General features: G+C 35.2%; 1 protein-coding gene across 9 annotated transcripts; it reads right to left on the reverse strand.

The window, feature by feature from the left end:
- Positions 1-355: 355 nt before the first annotated feature.
- On the reverse strand, positions 356-25,386 carry LOC128222208 (protein tweety homolog 2-like). 9 transcript variants are annotated; one of them, XM_052931133.1, is made up of 15 exons: positions 25,164-25,386; positions 24,010-24,173; positions 23,750-23,861; positions 21,307-21,545; positions 20,639-20,734; positions 17,301-17,373; positions 15,374-15,443; positions 13,710-13,768; positions 12,932-13,024; positions 11,699-11,838; positions 11,393-11,494; positions 10,871-10,984; positions 9,704-9,821; positions 7,293-7,390; positions 356-3,977 (listed from the first exon to the last, which is right to left on the reverse strand). In XM_052931133.1, exons 1-14 carry the CDS (start codon positions 25,287-25,289, stop codon positions 7,295-7,297), a joined length of 1,602 nt encoding a protein of 533 aa, XP_052787093.1. In that variant the 5' UTR covers positions 25,290-25,386; the 3' UTR covers positions 356-3,977; positions 7,293-7,294. The 9 variants fall into 9 exon arrangements, with proteins under 9 accessions (XP_052787093.1, XP_052787109.1, XP_052787159.1 ...); XM_052931149.1 differs by having other exon boundaries at positions 9,758-9,821; positions 25,164-25,385; XM_052931199.1 differs by lacking the exon at positions 7,293-7,390 and adding an exon at positions 9,457-9,486 and having other exon boundaries at positions 9,758-9,821; positions 25,164-25,385.
- Between the last annotated feature and the right edge of the window lie 108 nt (positions 25,387-25,494).

Consider the following 25,494-nt stretch of genomic DNA (forward strand, 5'->3'; position numbering starts at 1 on the left):
CTATCTGACCATTCATCAGTTATATCTGACCATTCATCAGTTATATCTGACCATTCATCAGTCTCATCTGACCGTTTACCAGTTACAACTGACCAATTCCATCACACTGTACAAATGTTTCATCAGACTGTTTAACAGTTTAATTGGACCAATATTTTAAAACTTCTTTTTGTCAGGGTCTAAATTAAGGGAAGTTTAAAATGTAAAAGGGGTTGTAGATAAATATTTTCAAAAGACAAGAAGACTTGTAATGCATGTCTTCAAGAAATCCATGAAAATGGCTCCAGAAGTCTTTGAGTCTCTTAAATGGCAACTTAAATCATTTAAATATTGAATATGTACAAACAACTTTTATATTTATGTGTAAACCTTTATTCTCCAGAAATGTTCTTTGTTGTTATAAAGTAGAAAAATAGAACGTGATTAAGAAAGTTGTTAAACAATTGTAGGTCAAATCAGACATCCCTTTGTGACCATTGCATAGAAATAAGAAACAATTGACGGAAATGCGTTCCACTGAAACATAAATTGACTCACAGATTATTGAATCTGTTCTGCCTTTCTTCGTAATGCCAAAACGCCAGTTAGAAAACAATTAACAATAGGAAACTTAAGAGAAGATTGTCAAACAACAATAACAAAAAACTGTGCACTGGGAAAAAACACACAAAGAAAACCAAAAATTCAATGGAATGAACGAAAATAATGATAATTTAAGGACTTTGATCAAAGTATGAATAATTTACAAAAATAATGAATGATGAAAAACATAAATGTATAATTCAAATGATCATGATTTTAAGCCATTGAAAGAAGTGCATACAGCATATGAAACTTGACAGACTCATTCCTACATTAATATATACTTTGATGGCAATGTTACACATTAAAAATATGAAGGTGTTAAAAATGAAACATTAATCTGCAATATGTAGTTGCAGACTACAGTAGTAAATATCTAAATGAAATATGACTATATCACATCATGCCACAATGACTGTGTGAATATGTACATGCAAATTTAAGTTTTCTTAGGAAATAAACTAATATTCGAGCATTTCATGCAGAGAAATATTTGAAGAGGTTACAGGTGAACTGATGAAACCCCGTGTAACCAGGGTAACCAACTATTGCAAGAAGGCGTAATAATCTCATGGCATTGTACAGAACATAAAAGTAAGCACTAGATTGTGATTATGGCTGTAACATTATGATATCATTATTTATAAACATTAATTTGGTACTACATTGCAATAAAGGCTTTTCAAGAATGGCCTAAATTATATTAGATATAGTTGAGGCGATTCTTGTAAAACGGTTTACCTTGTAATGGCCTGACTTGCTTTTCTATCCCTTCATTAAAAACACATAACTATCACAGATTATGAATTTATAAAATCAGACTGGCTTCCTGTCTGTTCTTGATCATCTTTATAAGCAGGTCATTGAAATATCGTACACAAGTTCCACTATAAACATTTGCTTTTGTGATCTTTCCCATAAAACACAATTCAAACAAGCATTTTCAGTGAAAAGATATCCCCCGCCAACAATGGCTTGTTTGTGCTTGATGGCTTGTTTGTGCTTGAAGGTTAAAAAAAATCTCAGAAAGAATAAGATAAGCACATTGGTTTTACTGAGAAACGGCTGCAAACAATGATTTTTTAATAAATCAAGGGCAATAACTCTAAGGAAAATTGACCAATCCAAAAGAAAAATAGACAGGCATCATCACAGTATGTTGGTTCTTATTTATTCCAAGTGTCATGAAATTCTACCAGCTAGTTGCATAGAAAAGCTGCAAACATGGATCTTTTAATAAATCAAGGGCAAATAACTCATATAGAAATTACACAATCCAAAATATAAATAAACAGGAATCATCGCAGTATGTTGGTTCATATTTATTTCAAGTTTCAAGAATTTCTACCAACTAGTTACTGAGAAATGGCTGTAAATGAGTTTTTCAAAAAATCAAGGGCAATAACTCCAAGTACAATTGACCAATCCAAAAAAAAAATGAACAGGCATCATCCCAGAATAGTAATTCATATTTATTTTAAGTTTCATGAAATTCTGCCAGCTAGTGACTGAGAAATGGCTGTGAATGTGCATTTTCAAAAAATCAAGGGCAATAACTCCAAGGACAATTGACCAATCAAATTCTTTTTGGGACGGGCATCATTCCAGTATAGTGTTTCATATTTATTTTAAGTTTCATGAAATTATACCGGCTAGTTACTGAAAAAACGCAGGTGACGGACGGACGGACGGACGGACGGAAGGAAAGACGGACGGACAACGCCATTTCAATATCCCCCTCCCTATTTCATAGGCGGGGGATAATAAAATTCAATAAATTCAAATTTCTAAATACAAATATAAAGCCAGCAGTAAAGAGTTTGTGCAATGCAAATATTCCTGACAAGTACATGTACAAACAATACTAACATAAAGGCAAATACAGGAGAGAAAAAATGTACAAGTAAAATGTTAAAATATCAAAATACATACAGTAGGAATTTACTTCTTGTGCCCTTATGCAATAATAATAATAAATAAGTTGACCGTCACCTTAGTGCAAGAACTGAATATCTGCTTCTATTTCTATATGCAGTTATTGGGTTATTGCACTAAGATGACAATATGGTTTACACGTTATTCATAATTATTTGTGTCCAAAAAGCAGCTAAGCTCATTGCCAAGATGAGTGACCTATTCTTACACTTGAGAAGGCTTTACTACTGCAATGTAAGTCATAATAATAAACCTGTCTACCTGAAGGTTCACAAAATTCTGCGGTGCAGGAAGAAATGACATGATGCTAAAATGTGATACGGACACTTTCGATTATTACTTACTTTGTTTAACAACTGAATACATTGAATCATTAGTTCACATGCATGTGCTTGTCCAAGGTCATCATGTGTCTGGTAAATCTGCTGGTTAAAGTCTGGTTTAAAAATTAGATATCTATATCAGGATTGTTTGGCTCTAGGATGCTTTAGCATCAGGATAGTTTGGGATGTTAAGGCTTCATGTCAATTGTTCCAAATCATTGTTTTTTTTTGTTTGTTTTTTTCTCGAGCACATAAAGAACGATTTGTACAACACATTTAACACAGTCATATATTCCCTGAAAGTGCTCGAGTAGATAAAGTAATCTAGAAAAATATCATATAATATAAAAAACTGCTAACATAGATATACTTTCTAACAACAATATTTACATTTACTTCTTTTTTAACGAATATTTCAATGAAACTTAAATGAGTATTATCTGGTAATCATACATCTACATGTACTAACATCGTACAAAAATATATAAATGGAAAAAAACACTACACAGAATACAAATATAAAAAGTAAGGCACAATCACAGAAAAGGTTCCTTGAATGACTAACTCTTGTAGTCACTATAGAGCTGGATTTGTTTTGTTCACAGCAGCATTCTGATACCAAATCACTTGTTACAACACAAAATCAGAGCCAAGAATGGCTGTCAGTATATTAAATGAACATAAATCATTATATGTCTCCTTCAGGACATAACTATTTTTTTTAGGTAAATTTAAAAACATTAAGTGCCACAAGAATACATACAAATAATTAAACCTGTACAGTTACTGCACGTGGGATGAAACAACAAGTCAACACTACCATTCCCTAAATGCACCCTTTCACAAGCTTTTTCGAAGAAAAGCACTGTCCTTAGGCACACAAATATCATAATAAGGTCATTTAACGTTTTCACACTGCTAAAATATGTCATTATAGTTTTGTGTACAACAGTATGTAAATCGCCATTGCCTCGAGTGATGGTTGACATAGTATGACATAGGATGCGGTTACAGATCTTACTGGTTTCCAGCTTGGTTTCCGCTGAGAGGCTTCACAGGTTAGTGGTTTTGGCGATGGCCAGGGCGGGGGAATGTGCCCAGGTTATTGTACTGCTCCACAAAGCTCCCCGGATAATACTGGAAATAAACAAACTGCCTGTAGAGATTATATTCACTTCATGGGATATAAGTCATGTGTTTGGGAAGTTAATAATATGTATTTATAAATAGTTCTTTACATTTTAATACTGACTTTGATATGAAAAGGGAGCTAAACTCTATAATTATTTGACTTGAATACAACATGCAATTACTTCTGGGGCACAATACATCATGGAATATTTAAAAGGCATACCAGTAAATAAATATATATCTATGAAGTAAGTAATGCTGTTACTCAAAACTGTGACTGTGAATATTAACAAAAGAAGTGAACAAAGCAGAGAGCTGACATGATGCAGGCAAAACAGAACATACAAACAAAGCAGCACAGTAAGAGATGTGAGAATGCAACTTCTTATCAACTTATACAGCATACCAGTAATTGCAACAAAATGCACAGGAGACAGAAATTTCTATAACATTGGCAGTTTTACATACCATACATACCATGCATACATTCTATTGAATTCTATATCTTCTAATGAAGTTGCTTAATTTATTTTGATATACGGTATTTTGCAATACTATTGCATTATACAAATCAATCATATATTGCTTTAAATTAGAGTTTTCCCCATTAATTTTCATCTGTGGGTCCTGGGCTCCTATTGGAAGGTTTATGGTAATTTAATGGGGTTCAAATAATACAGGTTATACATAATGAATGTTTATTTTGGGGTTCCAAGGGATGCACAGTAATTTGGAAATGAAGCTTTTTGTGTAAGGAATTCCCTGCTTTGAATATGATTCTATGACACTTCTGTTCACTCATCAGTTCTGAGAGGAAACTATCACCTTATAGACGCTCCTTCCTTTACAACCAAACACACATGCGCGTACAAAACTGTACACAAATGTAACGTTTACAAACCAAATGAATGTATACATTAGTGAGTTGCCTATGAACATAAAACCACCCTCAATGAATCATACCTGTTCCCCCTGTGGAAAAATTGAGAAGGAAACATGGGAGATGAGGACCACAGAACCACACCCAGTGGGGTCTAAGTGGGAAGGGGATATTGGACAGAGGAAATAACAGAACGGTATGACTACAATATCTTCCAATGGAAATGGCAAACGGGAAACATTCGTAACATGTACGCATGACAACCAACAATGATATAATAAGTAGTTTCTGGAAGCAGTAGAAGAGATTTGTTACATCACTTCTTGAAATCTCATACAAATGAATATAAATTCTTGTACAGTCATTCACAAAATAGTCAACTTTCATCTTAGGTCCATGTAAATAAAGGAAATGGTTGTTACATACAAAAGTTCAAGTTCAAACAACATATCAACTGAAGTTAGCTAAGAAGAACTGAACCCATGTGTGTTGGTTTGTAAAGTGGGGAAAGGTTTGTGGATTCTTTTAGGCATACAGGGTAGAAGTTTTGATTATTGCCATTTCTTGTATGCTTTAAATATTAAAAGTATTCAATGTAGAAACAATTTAATGGTTTAAAGGTTTTATGATCATATCATGTAATGATATTATGATTTTGTCATTTAATAAGTATTTTGTCCTACTAACTAGGGATTGAAATTCTGTCTTAAATCATAATCCATCATCACAAATAATTGGTCAAGCCATTTCAATCATTTCACAATTATGTTATATCAAAATAAAAAGGATCAAGTGTTAAAATTTAAGTGGAATAATAAAAACAGCAAATCAACTTCAACTTTTGATTAGTTTACTTTAAAATGAATGAACATGAAAGCAAATTATTACGCTAGATTTCTGTTATTTGGAAGTAATTTTTAGTAAGAAGCTTGAGGATTTTGAGCTCAGTACAAAACTTCATTCCTATTGTTCTTTTATACTTCTCTATTTTTAGAGAATACAGTCACATCGTGATTTCCAGATTTTTTTTTATTTTTGATAATACTCGATCACAACTTTATCCCTAGTATTCTAACAATTATCCCATACTCAAAAATGTTAGTCAAAGAATAGAGAGTAGTAATTTCTCTATACATGACACTTAATTAGTTTTTGACAGTAACCCCAAACTGCAGGGTTCCCGCTGGCGATCGCCATTGTCGCCATTTGCGACAAAATCGCAAAAGTGGCGACAACTTTTCAAATTTGGCGAATTTATGGCGACAACGATTTTTTTCTAAAATATTTTCTTAAAATGACGTAAGTGGTGACCATGCGGCCTGCATGATAATCGATTCTGTCACTGTCATAAATCAAGCGCATCTGCTGGTGCGACAACAAAAATTAATCCGATAATTAGGGCAAGCAGTCACGGCCCAGTCAACACCTCGCTAATTATTGCAGAATTTTATTGCTTTCACGGATAAACAATGACATCCTTTAACTGTTATGTCTCTTATTAGCAAACAATTTTAATATTTAGCTCAACAGCCTTGTTGTTGCGTAATTATCGTGTTAGTTTTAAATATGCAAATCGTAGAATTTTATGTTGTCGGAAAGTCACGTTATATGCAAATTTCGTAATGACGTTTACGCGCTAAAAATAGACTCGCTTTCGGTTTTGTCGCAATTTGTAATTGCTATAAATGCAGCATTCTAAGAGTTCAAAAAGTGTCAAAAAGATTAACAGAAATCAAATAAATAGGATTAAACCCCATTTGATAAGGCTTCTAATATGTTGGCTGGAGTAAAGAGTAGGTAGACAAATTTCTATTAGGAAAGTTATGGCCCTAGTTTGACAATGTATATTTCTTTGAGTTTCCATTTATTTTAAATTTATCTCATAATTTCACAAATGTATTCTTTTATTGTATGCAGGCATTAGACTGAAATCAACATATTGATGTTTATGTCACATTTTTTGCAATATTTTTTTATTTATATACTAGTCCATAAACAATGAATTTTGTCAACAGAATAACAATTTGCTATTAATATATTGTGCTTCATGTACAACAAAATGTTATGATTTGCTCGACAATGTGCTAATTAAATGCAATTTAAGGCTCTTAAAATGCTTAAACCCCATGAGCTTCAGGGGGCTTTGCCCCCTTGGCCCCCACAAGGGCGCTGCCCTGGACCCGTAAGGCCCCCTTAACCCCCCGCGAAAAAGTGGCGACAACTTTTTAGAACCCAGGGGGAACCCTGCAAAGTATGGGTTAGTGAGCATTGTTATATCTTCAAGATTTTTAAGAAAAATGTGTTTAATTAGCCCACAAAAAGTTAACAAAACCAAAAACGTGATAATTTTAGTTCCAGGATATTAACTTAGTCAAGAGAAACCATGGTTAAAAGGAATCAAAATAATCAGACAAAATTAAAATTGAACTACGTGAATCTACCCCTAAATGTCGCTGGCGGCATAGTGGTTAATTCCGGAGTTTCTCGTTGGAAATGTTCCGAGGTCACTGACCTGCTCGGAATAGCTGCTCACTCGGTACTGTAAACAAGCCAGCCACAAGTTCATATAAAATGTCTAACCTTACTATAATATAAGAGAAAGATTTCAATGATTTGAAAATTTCCTGTGAAGACTGAGAAATTGTTTGAGACAGTGGTAACATTGAATATACAAGGATAAAAGACACTGATACACTGATACAGGTCACTGTATGCGGTAAAGAGGTCACTGTTGTGGTATACAAGACACCATATGTGGTATGCAAGTCACTGTATGTGGTATACAAGACACCGTATGTGGTATACAAGACACAATATGTGGTATACAAGACACCGTATGTGGTATACAAGACACTGTATGTGGTATACAAGACACCATATGTGGTATACAAGACACCGTATGTGGTATACAAGACACCGTATGTGGTATGCAAGTCACTGTATGTGGTATACAAGACACCGTATGTGGTATACAAGACACAATATGTGGTATACAAGACACCATATGTGGTATACAAGACACTGTATGTGGTATACAAGACACCATATGTGGTATACAAGACACCGTATGTGGTATACAAGACACCGTATGTGGTATGCAAGTCACTGTATGTGGTATACAAGACACCGTATGTGGTATGCAAGTCACTGTATGTGGTATCCAATACACTGTATGTGGTATACAAGACACCATATGTGGTATGCAAGTCACTGTATGTGGTAAAGAGGTCACTGTTGTGGTATACAAGACACCGTATGTGGTATGCAAGTCACTGTATGTGGTATCCAATACACTGTATGTGGTATACAAGTCACTGTACATGGTATACAATACACTGTAACGTGGTATACAATACACTGTATGTGGTATACAAGTCACTGTATGTGGTATACAATACACTGTATGTAGTATACAAGTCATTATTTGTGGCATACATGACACTAAATGTGGTATACATGACACTGTTTGTGGTATACGATACACTGTATGTGGTATACATGACACTGTATGTGGTATACATGACACCGCATGTGGTAAAAAGGTTGTCTGGCTCACATGACAAGAATACTTGTCCAAATAATGTTTTGTTGGTTGTAGCTCCTGTAGTTTGTAAACAGTAATTGTCCATAAAGGTAAAAAAGTTACTGCAGAGAACAATCATGTAAACAGGATAGTAAGAATTGAGGGTTACATACAACTATTTCATGTAGCAGCTAGGCAGATGAGATGATACAGAATCTAGCACTACCACTACTATTGCTTCCTGCATGCCCACGGATTAAATGTTGCATCAAAAGTGACCACATCAACTGGTATCTTAATCAATGAATCTTGTTTTCAGTCTTTGCTTGTGAGTGTTTTCTTATAGTGTTTTTACAAAAATGTATGCTTATGGATACAACATACCTTATTTTTATTTAGTCATATATTCAAACATTTGTTTAAACGTAATTCTACCATAATTTTTTCATCATTTAATTATATTTGTCCTAAATTTAATACAATGATGCAAAAAACAGGCCCTAGCTTCTTAAGCGTAACAGATTTTAAAGTATTATTTCATTTAGCGTACGTGATTTTAAAACTTCATTTAACAAAACAAAAAGTATATCCTGATTATCTTTAAAATAAATAAGTGAAGTTATAAACAATAATTGTTGTTTTTTGTGTAAGATAGTAATATATTTCACTGAGTGAGCACCAAAACCTATATTTCATGATCCACCAGGGAGATATTTACTTTTAGTGTACACGAGGTGAAATAAATTGCAATCTGTTACTGAAACAATCAATTAATCATTTTATATGCTTAAAAAGGAAAATAAAAGATAGTAAATTTTATTTGGAAAAATGTGCCAAATTGAATGAAAATGTGCGCAATTATATTTGATTTGAGTGTGAGCGGACTTTAAACTGATAACAGTGAAAAATATCAAATTGTTATTATTTTTATTTCATTAATAAATCTCTCTAAATCAAAGGAAAGCATACCATAAATGTTGATCACATTTAACTATAAGGGATTCACAAGCAAAGATTCCAGGCAGATGCGGCTGCACACAACTATATTTTATACCTGACAGAAACTAGCACTCACAGCTTACATGTCAAAATGACACTTCTCTGGGTTGGTACTGAATGGCATATGATCAAAAACATTACATACATACATCGACTAATCAGCTCATATAAAAGAAATAATAATAATAGGTCAATGCAGAATGGTAAAGGTAAGGGAGTGCTTTATATAATATATTCATGTACAGTTAAAGTCATTACAAAAAACAGATAATGCACACATAACACTAATACATAACAATTCTACGATAAGGTTTTACAAAATCAACTAACTTTCATGCAATCACCATGGGTGTGGTCAGACAGTTCCAGAGTAGAGGTACTTACAGCAGGCGGCGGAGAGTCATCAGAATCCACTCGGTGTGGGCGGCTCAGCACATCACGGTCTTCCCTGCAAACAGAACATTATTATTACATTTATTATGATGTCATTACCTCATTGGGTTACTATATTTAGAGTGATATCAAAGGCAAGATAAGAGATATGACTTATCTCATCTGAAATCAATAACATTTGAGCCAGGTCACGTTGATTCTGGCCCTTCTGATATAATTCTCACACATGAAAAACTCGTTACCGGTAATAAAAATGCCAAAAATAATGAAATTTTCAATGCTTTTGAATTTCTAATTTTCTTCCAAATTTCTTCTTTAAAGGGATTGTCATCGTCAAACAACTTTCTTGATGATCAAGGACAATTACTTTACTCACATTCTCATAGTAACCACAGCTTTTATTCCGATTTGTTTTGACTTTATTAATACTGTCTGTTTCGAACAGCCTAATTTGAAAATGAATCATCAACTTTTTCTTTATTTATGTTTCAAAAATATTCCTTGTAAGGATAAAAACAAAAGTTAAAAACTTGTTTGAATATTGATAATTATGTTAATTATGTGTGTCATTTCAATAAATTACTTTGTCATGCATGTGACATCGAATTTAGCATTCGAAATGCGCAATGCATAGTATTCTGGTGAAAATCTTTCTTACATAATTTAAAAATATTTTGAGGAAATTTTAAATAAAATGCCCAATAAACCAATGAAAGCAAGTTATTGATTTTAACACCCCAAAATTGTGTTGCAGCTCAATTACCGTATGTTTATCAGATTTTGTTTGGGAGCATCTATCCCACATCTTACTCAAGTTGCTGTCTTCTATAATTGAGAAACTTGTATTACCCTGGCCCCGTTTCAGTACAGATCTTTAGGCTTAAAATCATAAATTCCAGGGGTAACCTGTTTGGAGCGTAAATTGTCTTAACAACATAGCTTCTGCCTGTAACTCTATGGGTGTACCTGACCACTCATAAGCAGTGTAAGGTTTTCAAGTAAGATATCATACTGAAATGGGGCCCAGATACTCTATGATGATGTAAATATGTAAGGGGCTGGGTATAATTCAGGAACTAATAAAACAAGACAACTAATACTCACATGACGGGTTGTTCCTGGAGAGGGGTTCTCTCACCACCGATGGTGCCATACGTGTGGTACGGAGGGGGGCGGGGCAGGAACGGGTCCTTGATATCTACTATCTTATATTCCTTCCTAGAAACAAATTTTGTCTCCACATAAAACAACATTTCAGATAGTGGTACTGATCTTATTCTGGGCATTTGGGATACTGAGTGTTTTAATTTGCGATGTCGTTTTTACACAATTTATTGGTTTAGACCTATTCAGTGTGGTATAATATCAGTAAATGAAAATTAACTTTGGTTTTAATTTACAACCTGATAAGTGCACAAAATATCATGAAAAAACACATTTAATTTAAAAAGAAAAACATCCTTTGTCATATTATGGTGTTAATACATAGGGCAAAAACATATTGATTTATGCACATAAATCACATTGCATGAACTTCAACTAGGTAATTAAGAAATCTGAAATCAATAACAACAGAAACAATCCAAAATTGTTTTATGCTGCATATCTGTGAGGCATTGTACCAACCTGACGGCAAGCAGGAACCAGATGCGTGGGGCACAGCACTGCAGGAGAATCAGACACAGGCCCAGTGCAGGCAACATGAGAAGTATCAGGGACATACCCACCCTGGAAAAATAAAAGCCATCAATTGGATTAATTTTTTTATTGTTCAATGAAACATTGGCCTGGATTAGATTCTTGACAACTATCATGTTAGTATTTAACATAAAGGTTCGAAGCAGTGTTGTTCAATGTTAACTGTTAGATAATTGTGTACTTATAAAAGGTGTAAAGAAAATATTTAATCTGAAAATGTAGCACTAGACATACAGAGCCCTGTTGCACATGCCCCGTAGTGCAGTGACATAGTGGGTGTGTATCTGCCCGCAGTAGACAGTGTCGCTGAGGCTGACCACATTCACCTTCGCCGATGTTAGCCCACCCCGCAACTCCTTCACCGGACCCGCAAGCTGAAAATTGCAAAATACACAGGATCAAGGTCAAGTTATATTGTTTTATCATCTACATGAACATTTCTATTATTTTAAGAGGTAAAATAAAAGTGAGAGAAGTATAAAACCAACCTGCAAAAAGTACAATACCTTAACCTATTGATATAAAGAAAGATTGGAAGAGTAGACCAGAGTTTCAGAAATGGGGCAACAACATATGCCTAGAAATGAGCTAAATGTTATTTAAAAATAGTCAGAAAAGATAAAAGAATGTGATAAATGTTGTTTCTTTACTAATACACATGCTTTAGGGGTCCAAAATCAAAAAAATAAAATCATTATATTTTCTCTTTGGGGAAAAAGTAGAATATGTTTTAGCATTGGCAATGGCGACTAATTCGGCCCCAAATTCATCAGCAAAAAACATTTCCAAGTGAATCATAGTTTTAAGTACTGCTCTTCTCTGAAAGTGTATCCAGTGCATTCCAATATTAATATCTAATGCACTAACAATGTGTGTGCATAGTCTGACAATGACTGTACTTTCCCCAATGAATAGGAAGCACTTGAAAATACCAATAACTCTAAATATTACAAAAAATACATTCCCATAAACCTTTCATATGACTAAAGTAAATTTATTGGCTACAGTCCAAATACTGCAACACTAATAAGAGAGGTCATTTGGAGAATTATTTGGAGGTAAATAGGCCTACTCTTTACCTCCCTTTAATATAAAAGCAAAAACAATATTTATATCACCATGACATACATTTAACTGATTTAACTATTAATAATAGTATAATGCTTTTGATAATCCCCAAAGAAATATGTTCATTAATCTATATTCATACTGAAAAAACTAGTAGATAAATATTGTATTTCTTCAAAAAATACAGCTCATCTTGAATTAATTGATAGTTACATGAACTATTTAATATAGATTTTTGCAAAAACAATGTTCAATGTTTTGCTAATGAATGGGTTTACTGGGTGGACAAGTAATTGGTACAGGAGAATCATAAGTCACTAGCTACCACTAAGGTTGTAATCATTCCGACAAATAAATAAACCATTTCAGCGTGGAGTTTAACAGGCAAGATATACTTACAAACTGGGAGATGTTGTATTTCTTGGTTTTGAGGAGGGCCTCATCTAAGGTTTTGTTTGCCTTGTCTATGTATGTCAGGGCATCATCTATCGCCTGTCAGGTGGAAATAAAGGACTGTTTGCCACAAAACAGGAATAAAAGATTTCAAAAACAAAAATGGGATGCTATGCAATGATACACATAAGATGCACAAACATGATTAATATTTGATAACATTTTCAATATTCAGTAACTCCTTTCTACTATAATGGACAAAAGCATAATTATCTGTTTATGTTTTTGATGATGTAAAGTGGACCAATCGCCATAGCAACAATATCCCTGTATCACAGCAGTAACTGGCTTGTTTATAGTTATAATGTTCACTACATAACAAAATCACCTGCACTAATTTAAAGCTGTACTCTCACAGATCGAAGGTTTTGACAACTTTTATATTTTTTGTCTTGGAACAAGCCTTTTTTTGCAAAAATCCATGGAAACCCATTATATAAGACTGCTGACAAAAAAACAGATCGCAGATTTTTATATTTCAGTTCAAAAATTGATGTTTTATGCATTTTTCCTAAACCGTTAGTAACGGGTTAAGCAATAAAACATTAATTTTCGAACTTAAATATAAAAATATGAAATTTTACAATCTGATTTTTTGTCAGCAATCTTATATCATTGGTTTGCAGATATTTACACAAAAATTTGCAATTTCCAAGATAAAAAATAAAAAAGTTGTAAAAATGGTATATCTGTGAGAGTGCAGCTTTAATATCAATGTATATACCGTAGCAAATTTCTGAGGATCAGTCTTGTTTTCACATCTCACGTAACTTCTTATAACAACTGAAATAGCAAAAATTAGTTGTGGCTTAGTACGTTTTAAAGGCTTTAATTTACTGTCACACTGAGAGGAATGAACTTTAATATGAAAAACACTCAACTTGGGATTAAATACAAGACACTTGTGGAATAAATATGTGACACACGTACCTCTAAATTGAATATGATGTACACTTATCTCTAAATTGAATAAGATTCCCACCTAACCCTCAATTGAATATGATGCACACTTACTTCTAAATTGAATATGATGCACACTTACGGTACCTCTAAATTGAATACGAGAAACACTCACTTTGGAATTAAATATGAGAAACACTCACTGTGTGATGTAATATGAAAACACTCAATTTGGGATTTAGTAGAGAAACACTCACTTTGGGATTTAGTACGAGAAACACTCACCTTGGGATGCAATACGTGGAACACTCACTTTGGGATTTAGTATGAGAAGCACTCACCTTGGGATGTAATATGAGAAACACTCACTTTGGGATTTAATACGAAAAACACTGATATTGGGATTTAATACGCGAAACACTTACTTTGGGATTAAATACGAGAAACACTCACTTTGGGATTTAGTATGAGAAGCACTCACCTTGTGATGTTATACGAGAAACACTCACTTTGGGATTTAGTAGAGAAACACTCACCTTGGGATGTAATACGCGAAACACTTACTTTGGGATTTAGTAGAGAAACACTCACCTTGGGATGTAATACGCGAAACACTCACTTTGGGATTAAATACTAGAAACACTTACTTTGGGATTTAGTACGAAATACACTCACCTTGGGATGTAATACGAGAAACACTTACTTTGGGATTTAGTAGAGAAACACTCACCTTGGGATTTAGTAGAGAAACACTCACCTTGGGATTTAGTAGAGAAACACTCACCTTGGGATTTAGTAGAGAAACACTCACATTAGGATTTAATACAAGACACACTCACCTTGGGATTTAGTATGAGAAACACTCACGTTGAGATGTAATACGAGAAACACTCACCTTGGGATGTAATACGAGAAACACTCACCTTGGGATGTAATACGAGAAACACTTACTTTGAGATTTAATACGAGAAAACCTCACTTTGAGATTTAATACGAGAAACACTCACCTTGGGATGTAATACGCGAAACACTCACTTTGGGATTAAATACTAGAAACACTCACTTTGGGATTTAGTACGAAATACACTCACCTTGGGATTTAATACAAGAAACACTCACTTTGAGGTTTAATACAAGAAACACTCACCTTGGGATGTAATACGAGAAACACTTACTTTGAGATTTAATACGAGAAACACTCACCTTGGGATGTAATACGAGAAACACTTACTTAGGGATTTAACATGAAAAACGCTCACTTTGAGATTTAATATGAACGAGAAACACTCACCTTGGGATTTTATATAAAACACACTCGCATGTGAATTTTATACCAGATTCACTCACCTTGAGATTAAATATGAGACACACTCATCTTAGGTTTAATAGGAGACCAAATCACCTATAGATTTAATACAAGGTATACTCATCGGAAAATTTGATACAAGTCACACAGTCATCTGCAGATTAAATATGAGACACACTTACCTGGAGACAACTTCTTCTCCAGCTGGCCAATAACAAAACTGTCTGGATCCACACAGAAGTCACTTAGGGCCTGAAAAAACATAACAAATATAAGACCATCAAACATACTTAAATTTTATTTTAGAGAATAATTCAACTCAAATGTAAGCTATTTAGTTTTGCCAAGTACCTTGGAAAAATAACCAGTATGAAACATGTATTCTTTGTTGTGTTCCCTAGTCGATTTATTTGGCTAGGAAAATCTCATAATCATGAATAACAATAGATGTTTGTCAAACATTATGCCCCCCTGAGCTTCATGTTGTCAGGAATATTTGGACAATTGAATGGACAATTGAATGAAATATGCATGGACCAAAATGACAGCTGATTTGTCATTGACATTGGATGCCTTTAAGGCAGTTCGAGGATTATGACCTTTCAAAGTGTGAGGATAGTAGGTAGAGTTTTTAATCATGATAAGATGATGACAGATATTTGCAGATGAACATGTAACCTTTTAGCAGCATGATGTAAATTTAAATGACCAATATGAGATATTAAAAAATATTATTAATATGACAATAGGTCTTGCAACATTTTAGCAATATATATTCTTCCCTTATCAATCAAACAATTTTTTTGTGTTGAAGGTCACAGTGACCTTTGGACCTGATAGGCCCCAAACCAATTAGGTTCATCTACTAGTCATGCCCACTCTCCACATAAAGTTTGAGGACCAAAAATCTACCCATTGTCTAGTTATCATTTGGACAAGCTTTTCACTTTCAAGGTCACTGTGACCTATGACCTCATTTTTTTGGGGGGGTCATCTACTGGTATCCTAACTTAAATGTCATGTTTAAGGGCATGAAGTGAAGTGATATGGTGGAAGGCATTGTGGATTATCACACGGATATGCTTTTTGGGTTCACAGTCACAGTGACCTTGACCTTTAATCTGATAACCCCTAAATCAATAGGGGTCATCCCCAACCTAAATGTTAAGTTTGAGGGCCATGGGAGTAGGTATTGTCTAGTTATCACTCTGAAAACCTTTTCGCATTCAAGGTCACTGTGACCTTGACCTTTGACCTGATGACCCCTAATATCAATAGGGGTCATCTGCTGGTCAGGCTTAGCCTCCATGTCCAGTTTGAAAACCATAGGTCCCGGCATTGTTGAGTTATCATTCTGACAAGCTCTGAAAACCTTTTCTTGTTAAAGCTCACTGTGACCTTGACCTTTGACCCAATGACCTCTTAGCTAACAAGAGTTATACACTGGTCTGGCCCAACCTTTATGTCAAGTTTGATGACCATACGTTCAGGAATTGTTGAGTTATCACTCAGACAGAGCGACCAACATGTGCAAAGCAATATACCCCTCTTCTTTGAAGGGAAGGGGGGGGGGGCATAATTAGTGAGGCAATTTCATTGGCTCCACATGGTACCAATTTGGAAATATCAAGGGACACTTCAACTTTTTACTTCCCACAGAAAAAGTAATCTGGCAAAAGCTTGAATTGAACTCAGTCTGCCTTGTCACTACAAATTATAAAACAGCAACCTAGACCACTCGCCAGTGCAGACAACTTACAATAAAGGTTTATTAAAGATTATTCATTAAAATGAGATTTTATCACTTAATTTTCCATCAGTATATGTATGAAATGAAACAGAAGACAAAAAAACGTGGCTGCTGACGATGGTTTACCAAGTTCATTTGAGGTTGAGGGTTGGAAGAGTATCAGTTCATTAATATCTGTATAGTAAAATATTGTTTCATTGGTACCAGTAAAGAAAAGTATCATTTTGTTTTACCAGTTAGGGAAAGTATTGTTTCATTGGTACCAGCATGGAATAATATTGTATCCTTGCTAACAGTATGGTATGGTATTGTTTCTATGATACTGGTCTTCAATTTAACTATAAATACATCAGACTTACCACAGTCCCCCCTAGGTATGCACCGGTCCCTGTCCAGGCCAGCAACAGAGAGACCAGGCCTAGAACGATCCCCCTGTAACAGAAATATATGCCCAGAATGATCCCCCTGTAATAGAAATATATGCCAAGAATGATCCCACTGTAACAGAAATATATGCTCAGAATACCCCCCTGGAACATGAAAATATGCCAGAATTATCCCCATTAACATAAATATATGCCTTGAATAACCCCCAAGGTACAGAAATATATGCCCAGAATGATCCCCCAGTAACAGAAATACGTATATGCCAAGAATGATCCCCCTGTAACAGAAATACGTATATGCCAAGAATACCCCCCTGGAACATGAAAATATGCCAGAATGATCCCCATTAACATAAATATATGCCTTGAATAACCCCCAAGGTACAGAAATATATGCCCAGAATGATCCCCCTGTAACAGAAATATATGCCAAGAATGATCCCCCTGTAACAGAAATATATGCTCTGATTACCCCCCTGGAACATGAAAATATGCCAGAATTATCCCCATTAACATAAATATATGCCTTGAATAACCCCCAATGTACAGAAATATATGCCCAGAATGATCCCCCTGTAACAGAAATATATGCCAAGAATGATCCGCCTGTAACAGAAATATATGCTCAGAATACCCCCCTGGAACATGAAAATATGCCAGAATTATCCCCATTAACATAAATATTTGCCTTGAATAACCCCCAAGGTACAGAAATATATGCCCAGAATGATCCCCCTGTAACAGAAGCATGTGCCCAGATTGATCCGCCTGTAACAGACTTATATGCCCAGAATAATTCCCCTGAAGCAGTAGTATATGCCTAAAGTGATTGCATTGTAACAGAAATATATGCCCAAAATGATTGCCCTGCAACAGAGACATATGCCCAAAATGATTCCCCTGTAACAGAAGTATATGCCTAGAATGATTCTCCTGTAACAGAAGTAAAATATGCCCAGAATGATCCCCCTGTACAGAAGAATATGCCCAGAAGATCCCCCTGTAACAGAAGTATATGCCAGAATGGTCCCCCTGTAATAGAAGTATATGCCCAGAATGATCCCCCTGTAACAGAAGTATATGCCCAGAATGACCCTTTTGTAGCAGAAGTAAAATATGCCGAGAAAGATTCCCCTGTAACAGAAGTATATGCCCAAAATAATCCCCCTGTAACAGAAGTATATATGCTCAGAGTGATCCCCCTGTAACAGAAGTATATGCCCAGAATGATCCCCCTGCAACAGAAGTATATGCCCAGAATGATCCCCCTGTAACCGAAGTATATGCCCAGATTGATACCCCTGTAAAAGAAGTATATGCCCAGAATGATCCCCCTGTAACAGAAGAGTATGCCCAGAAGATCTCCCTGTAAAAGAAGTATATGCCCAGAATGATCCCCCTGTAACCGAAGTATATGCCCAGATTGATACCCCTGTAAAAGAAGTATATGCCCAGAATGATCCCCCTGTAACAGAAGAATATGCCCAGAAGATCCCCCTCTAACAGAAGTATATGCCAGAATGGTCCCCCTGTAATAGAAGTATATGCCCAGAATGATTCCCCTGTAACAGAAGAATATGCCAGAATGGTCCCCTGTAACAGAAGTATATGCCCAGAATGACCCCCCTGTAGTAGAAGTAAATGCCCAGAATGACCCTTTTGTAGCAGAAGTAAAATATGCCCAGAATGATTCCCCTGTAACAGAAGTATATGCCAAAAATAATCCCCCTGTAACAGAAGTATATATGCTCAGAGTGATCCCCCTGTAACGGAAGTATATGCCCAGAATGATCCCCCTGTAACGGAAGTATATGCCCAGAAGATCCCCCTGTAAAAGAAGCATATGCCCAGAATGATCCCCCTGTAATATGCTCAGAATGATTCCCCTGTAACAGAAGTATATGCCCAGAATGACCCCCCTGTAATATGCTCAGAATGATTCCCCTGTAACGGAAGTGTATGCCCAGAATGATTTCCCTGTAACAGATTTTATGACCAGAATGATTCCCCTGTAACAGAAGTATATGCCCAGAGTGACCCACCTGTAGCAGAAATAAAATATGCCCAGAATGGTACCCCTGTAGCAGAAGTAAAATATGCCCAAAATGATCCCCCTGTAATATGTTCAGAATAATTCCCCTGTAATAGAAGTATATACCCAGAATGATCCCCTTGTAATATGCTCAGAATGATTCCCCTGTAACAGAAGTATATGCCAGAATGATCCCCCTGTAATATGCTCAGAATGATTCCCAGAATGATTCCCCTGTAATATGCTCAGAATGAGCCCCTGTAGTATGCTCAGAATAATCCCCCTGTAATATGCTCAGAATGATCCCCCTGTATTATGCTCAGAATGATCCCCCTGTAATATGCTCAGAATGATCCCCCTGTAATATGCTTAGAATGATCCCCCTGTAACAGAAGTATATGCCCAGAATGGTGTCCCTGTAACAGAAGTATACACCCAGAATGATCCCCCTGTGATATGCTCAGAATGACTCCCCTGTAACAGAAGTATACGCCCAGAATGATCCCCATGTAATATGCTCAGAATGATTCCCCTGTAACAGAAGTATATGCCCAGAATGATTCCCCTGTAACAGAAGAATATGCCCAGAATGATTCCCCTGTAACAGAAGTATATGCCCAGAATGATTCCCCTGTAACAGAAGTATAATATTATGCTAAGAATGACCCCCTGACAGAAATATATCCAATTTATGTACATAAACAATAAGTACAAAACCATGATAGAATTAAAGATGCCCGAAAAAGATGTGCTGAACCTTGTAAGCAGTTACTTTTGTAACAATATTCCTAATATCCGAATGTGTCTGAAGATTGACTTGCTAGTTACATTGAGTTTTCATTTACAAAATTAAATATTATGCAGTATACCAGTTAATGTTATGCTAGATATTTAGCTGACCTTTTTTACGCAGGCATGGCATATGTAAAAACCGAACATAATTTTCTTTTTATATCTCACTTTTAACTTTAAGTTCTTGAGTGTTCAAATCAAATGAAATGAGAACTATTTTCAAGCCTAACTACCATGGACTATAGAATAACTGAACATTATCTGCAGGCTTTTGTAATCAAACTGTTCAGGTCAAGAGCTAAAGATGATCTTAGTCTTGAGGTTTGGAATTAACATTGTTTACAGATGAACAGATGAAACCAAATATACCCATTTGTTGCCATCAGACAGGGCTTAAGTTACTAATTGACTTGAATTCCCAATCAAAGTAGAGACTTTGAACAATTAAAGTCTCATCGAGTATTCTTTAACAAAGAAAGCCCCTCACCATATGAGCCAGTATCTGGACTTCTTCAAGTTGGCGAGTATGTAGACAAGCAGGACCAGGAGCTGCCAGCAGAGAAGGGTGATCGTGCCCACCCATCTGAAACAGCCAAATACAGATATTGCATGGGAAGATCAATTGATTGACTAAGTTATATGAGTAGCAAAATTATTATCATTGGTTATTTTTTTCAATCTTAAAATGATAAATATTTGGCTGTTAATCAAATCTTCTCTTTTGAAAGAATGCATTATTCAATGTGCACCATTTACCACAAAAAAAATAGCAACCAGGTTTCTGTGTAAGAATGACAACCTTGTTTCAAGAAATTTATAAAGGTTTGGTTTACACACATTGGCAACCATTGATTGTATGCTGTCAGTGTATAATATCTAGGTTCTGCATGTCAAAGTATTAGGGAAGTTAAGTTGGTGCGTATATATATACATATGACAGGGATCGGATGAAATAAAGCAGGGACTTATGATTCATTAAACTACCTAATCACATAATATAACTATCTGCTTTGAAAATACGTGCATTGTCACTGGGTAGTACACAGGTTTTATCATTTCGGCATGATCTGAACATTTCCCTTCTCTCATAAAAACCCACTACTACCCAAATGAAATGAAAATATCAAAGAATTACTAAGAATAACATTTATCAACCTGTAAAACTCTGCATGTTTGGTAGTGTTGAGTATTACATCTAGATTTATTTTATCAACTTTGTCACGAATGCCCTGTAAATCTCCTCGTACTATGGATGACTGGTTCTTAATTTCGTCCGCCATTCTGGAGACTTCCTTCTCAAGAGTGGCATTGGTCAATCTTTTTTTGAACACTTCCTTCAAGGCTTCCACCCATAGTGATGTGATGTTCCCTGACACTTCGTCCAGTACAGATAGCTGAAATAGCAAACTCACTCAGTATATACATAAATGTACACAGAGCAATAAAAACATGACTACTGTTACAGATATGGTATTTATACAAGCAGGTGTCACTCCAATATGCTTCATTTTTAATACAAATAAATTGTACAATTTTAATTAATGTGATATTGTATAATATTGTATACACAATACATTTAAATTTCCAAACTGTTGATTTTTTTGACAATATGAGACAGAACTAGACAGTTGTTTTTGTAATCAAAAACTGATATCTGCTCCTCTGCACATGGTCTCAATATGGTAAATAATTGTGGCAAGTCATTTCAAATTCTTCCATGAGGTTCAAAGGACATGGAGCAGACATGAAGTTAGTCATTAGACCTTTGACATCTAAGTATGATCTTGACCTTTAACTGAGCTGGTTGTACCATGCGCTCTGTACATTGTCTCAGTGCTGTGAACATTTGTAGTAAGTTATTTCTACGTCATTCAAGCTGTTAAAGATATAGAGAGGACGACCTTGTGACAGACAGACTGGGTAAAAACAATATCTTCTCATTGAAGGTGGAGACAAAATAATGAAAAGGGGTTTATGCAGAATCTGCATTAAAGCTGAATTTTTCTTTTTAACAAATGTGATTTTGTAGCAGGATGTATGTTTATAGAGGAAAGAGTAAATGCTGCTGACCCATATTCTCACTGGCCCGACATAGTTTTTTACCCTAGATGACCCATATTCAAGCAATGCCTAAATATAATGCGGAGAAATATTCAGACCCTGTTTCTGGAAGATTGGATCAACACTGTTGAATTCATGAAAGGAATATGAAACTTGACCACAAAATTTCATCTTAATCTTCGACCAAGTGACTTAGACCTAGCAACCTAGTTTTTGACACAAAATTACCCATATTCACACAGTCATTTGAAGGGAATAAACTACTCCTACTTTGGTGTGATAAGATGTGTAAAATGACATTTACCTTAAAGTTTGTTTTTTTTCATATTCATCAAAGGGGACACTCCTACCAACATCTAGCATGAAGTAACTTTAAATTACTGCGGTTTAACAATCTCAGAAAATCGTGGAAGGCATTCAAATGAATGTGTATTTACACTGATCCTAAATGAGATGCTGAAAATATTCTGAGATAAAAATAATGTTGATATTTATGAAAGGAATAGAAAAAAAGAGTCTATATCTGACTTGGATTTTTTACCAGAGATGACCCATATTCACATTGATCTTAAATATCATGCTGTCAAATATTCTGACCAAGATTTATGTAGATCGAATAAATATGGTTGTATTTAAGACATAGAAAAAAACTTAATTGCAAAATTGTTAAGGGCTTCAGAGTGCCAATGCACCCACGTCGCCTCACAAATCACCTGGTCTTCACCATCACCTGGATTTTTTAATTAAAATTCCAGAATTGATAAAAACCTGGCTTAAGAAAATATAAATATTGAAAAATCAACAACAAAATATTCTGAAGAAAAAAACCATTAAAGTATGATTAAGATGCAACACATTCTCTTCAAATAAATCATTTTTTCATGTGGCCAGCTTGATAACAAACTTAACTGATGACTGTATTTACAGGTACCATAACTTAAGGGTAAAATACACTGTTGTAAGCACAAGTATAACATTAATGTTAATACTATGACATATACAGTGCTTTGGTAAAGTATGCTTATAGTGGGACATTATACACATAAATACTCTCAGGGTAAGGACAGACACCTGCTTACAAGTGAGAGTACCTGCAAAGAACCAAGCAAGACTTGGATAAAATACAATCATGTACATGTACCTCTATAATATATAATACCTGTTTATAGAATCTATCAGCAACTAAACATATGCCTTAAAAATACCATACACAAGATACTTGAAAATATAACTACTACATTGTAACAACAATTAAAACACACTTTTAGAAACATTTTAAATGTCAACATGTGTTAGTTTGAATGTATTTACAGGACATTATGTAAACGCATTGTTTTCTGTATCAAATATGTGTTTACATTCCTAATGTACACTAACACTATTCCAAAGTCAGATGCATTCAATCCCTTTGAAAACATACCAAATTACAGCTGTACTTTAACAATAAATTTAGTTCATTGTACTTGATCTTATAATCTTATTTTAAACACTAAATAACTCTAAATGTAGGCCAAAGGTGAAAACAATTGTCACATACCGTGTCAAGAGATCCAGCAAGAGTGTCATTGGTCCCCTGCAGGGCATCCATGGTGGACTGCATCCCCTTGTTGCCCTCTTCATTGCCAAAGAATCCCACTGCCACACTTCCACTGCAAAAAGCAAACTATTTGCCTGAGACATGTCAAATTGAACTTTTTCAGATGAATAGAAAGCAGGAATAGCAATGAGCACTATTCATGAATATTGCAGCAGACATGCATGCAGCAAAACTGCAAACAAATATACAAATTGTCTTACATTGCTAAGATGATGAAGAGCCCTACAAAACATCTGGAGCACGTTGTTTTGTGTTTCCTAGTTGGACGTTCCCTACAGCAGCAGTATAGACAAAGGCACCCAAACAGACACAGAAACACGACCACGCACCATACTATTGGCAGGGCAGCCAGGAATATTATTGACTGTAAATAGAAAAAGCGGGGAAAAATGTAGGCTGTAGCATACATTTCAACGCAATGCAAAACAATCATATTATGACATAAATTTAGGAACAGAAATTTAATTGTATGGAAGGGATTTGGTCAATTTGTAACCTTTCTCTCTTGTAAGCCCTCAATCTTGGTCAATTCTTAACCGTTGTGTGAGTCATTTCATAACCATCAGTCGAACATGTTGAAAGTTATTTCATTAAACATAATACATTGCACATGTATTGTTTATTTGCTGTAAACAAAAGACAAGTGCTTCAACAACTTGTCCACTTGTAGCGAAAATTCCACTCTGCATGACTCTGGCTTTTTTTTATCTGATGTTTGGTCAGTATTTCGGCGGACTGCTCACGTTTCACTTGCTGTTATACATAGGTCGCCTCTTTGTGTAGGATCAGTACCAATACATAAAATCGTGGGGGGGGGGGGGGGGGGGGCTGCCCTGGGCACGCATGTTCAGGTGTCTGTGCCCAATAATGAGCCATCAGGGATACTTTTTGACATTTCTTGTGTATCCCTGAACAATCAACAAACATAAGTGTTTTATGGTATCTGAACATTATTTTTTTTTGTCATAATTTATTTGCTAATAATAGAAGGCAATATTTTTGTAGAAATTTGCATTTATAACGGATATAATTTCAAAATTGTGGGCGCCAGGATTCTCTGCCCAAGGACCGTTAGCTACTATTGGCTGGGATGGTGGATGTCACGAGTCCGCCAGTCATCAAAAGACTCGTTGACAGCCATTTAGGTGGACTTTGGTTATTTGTTGACCATGAGCGAGCACTTATGAAAGGGCTAGCTACGAAATGACCATAGTTTGTATGGAACAATGGAAAGCTCACAGTTATTAGCATGAACTGTTTTCCCTTGACATCAAGTCACAAGACTAGTGATTCACATATAACATGTCCCCTTGAGGTTCAGAAAAGCGTTTAATAAGAAAAAGGAAAATCTTACCTCTTTGTAATAACTATTTTCTGTGTTAAACGTTGAATTGACGTGTTCAAATTTAAAATTTATGTGTGGAAACTTATGAAGGAATGAAGCCACCCAATCAATCTTATAAACACTTTGGACAGACATTTTCAAATACTAAAATTCAAACGAAATATTTATCATTGTCCCTGAAACAGTCCATCCTGAAATGTTTGACCCAATTAGGTACTATTTTGATCACGTGTTTTTGTAGACTGTACATAGAAAATAATTGATAAATGTCTGCGTGTACTATTCAACTACTAAACCAGTCAGTTACCCTGTAACCAATAAATATTTACAAATTGTTTGT

This window comes from Mya arenaria, chromosome 2 (assembly GCF_026914265.1).
Source record: "Mya arenaria isolate MELC-2E11 chromosome 2, ASM2691426v1".
Classification (NCBI taxonomy): domain Eukaryota; kingdom Metazoa; phylum Mollusca; class Bivalvia; order Myida; family Myidae; genus Mya; species Mya arenaria.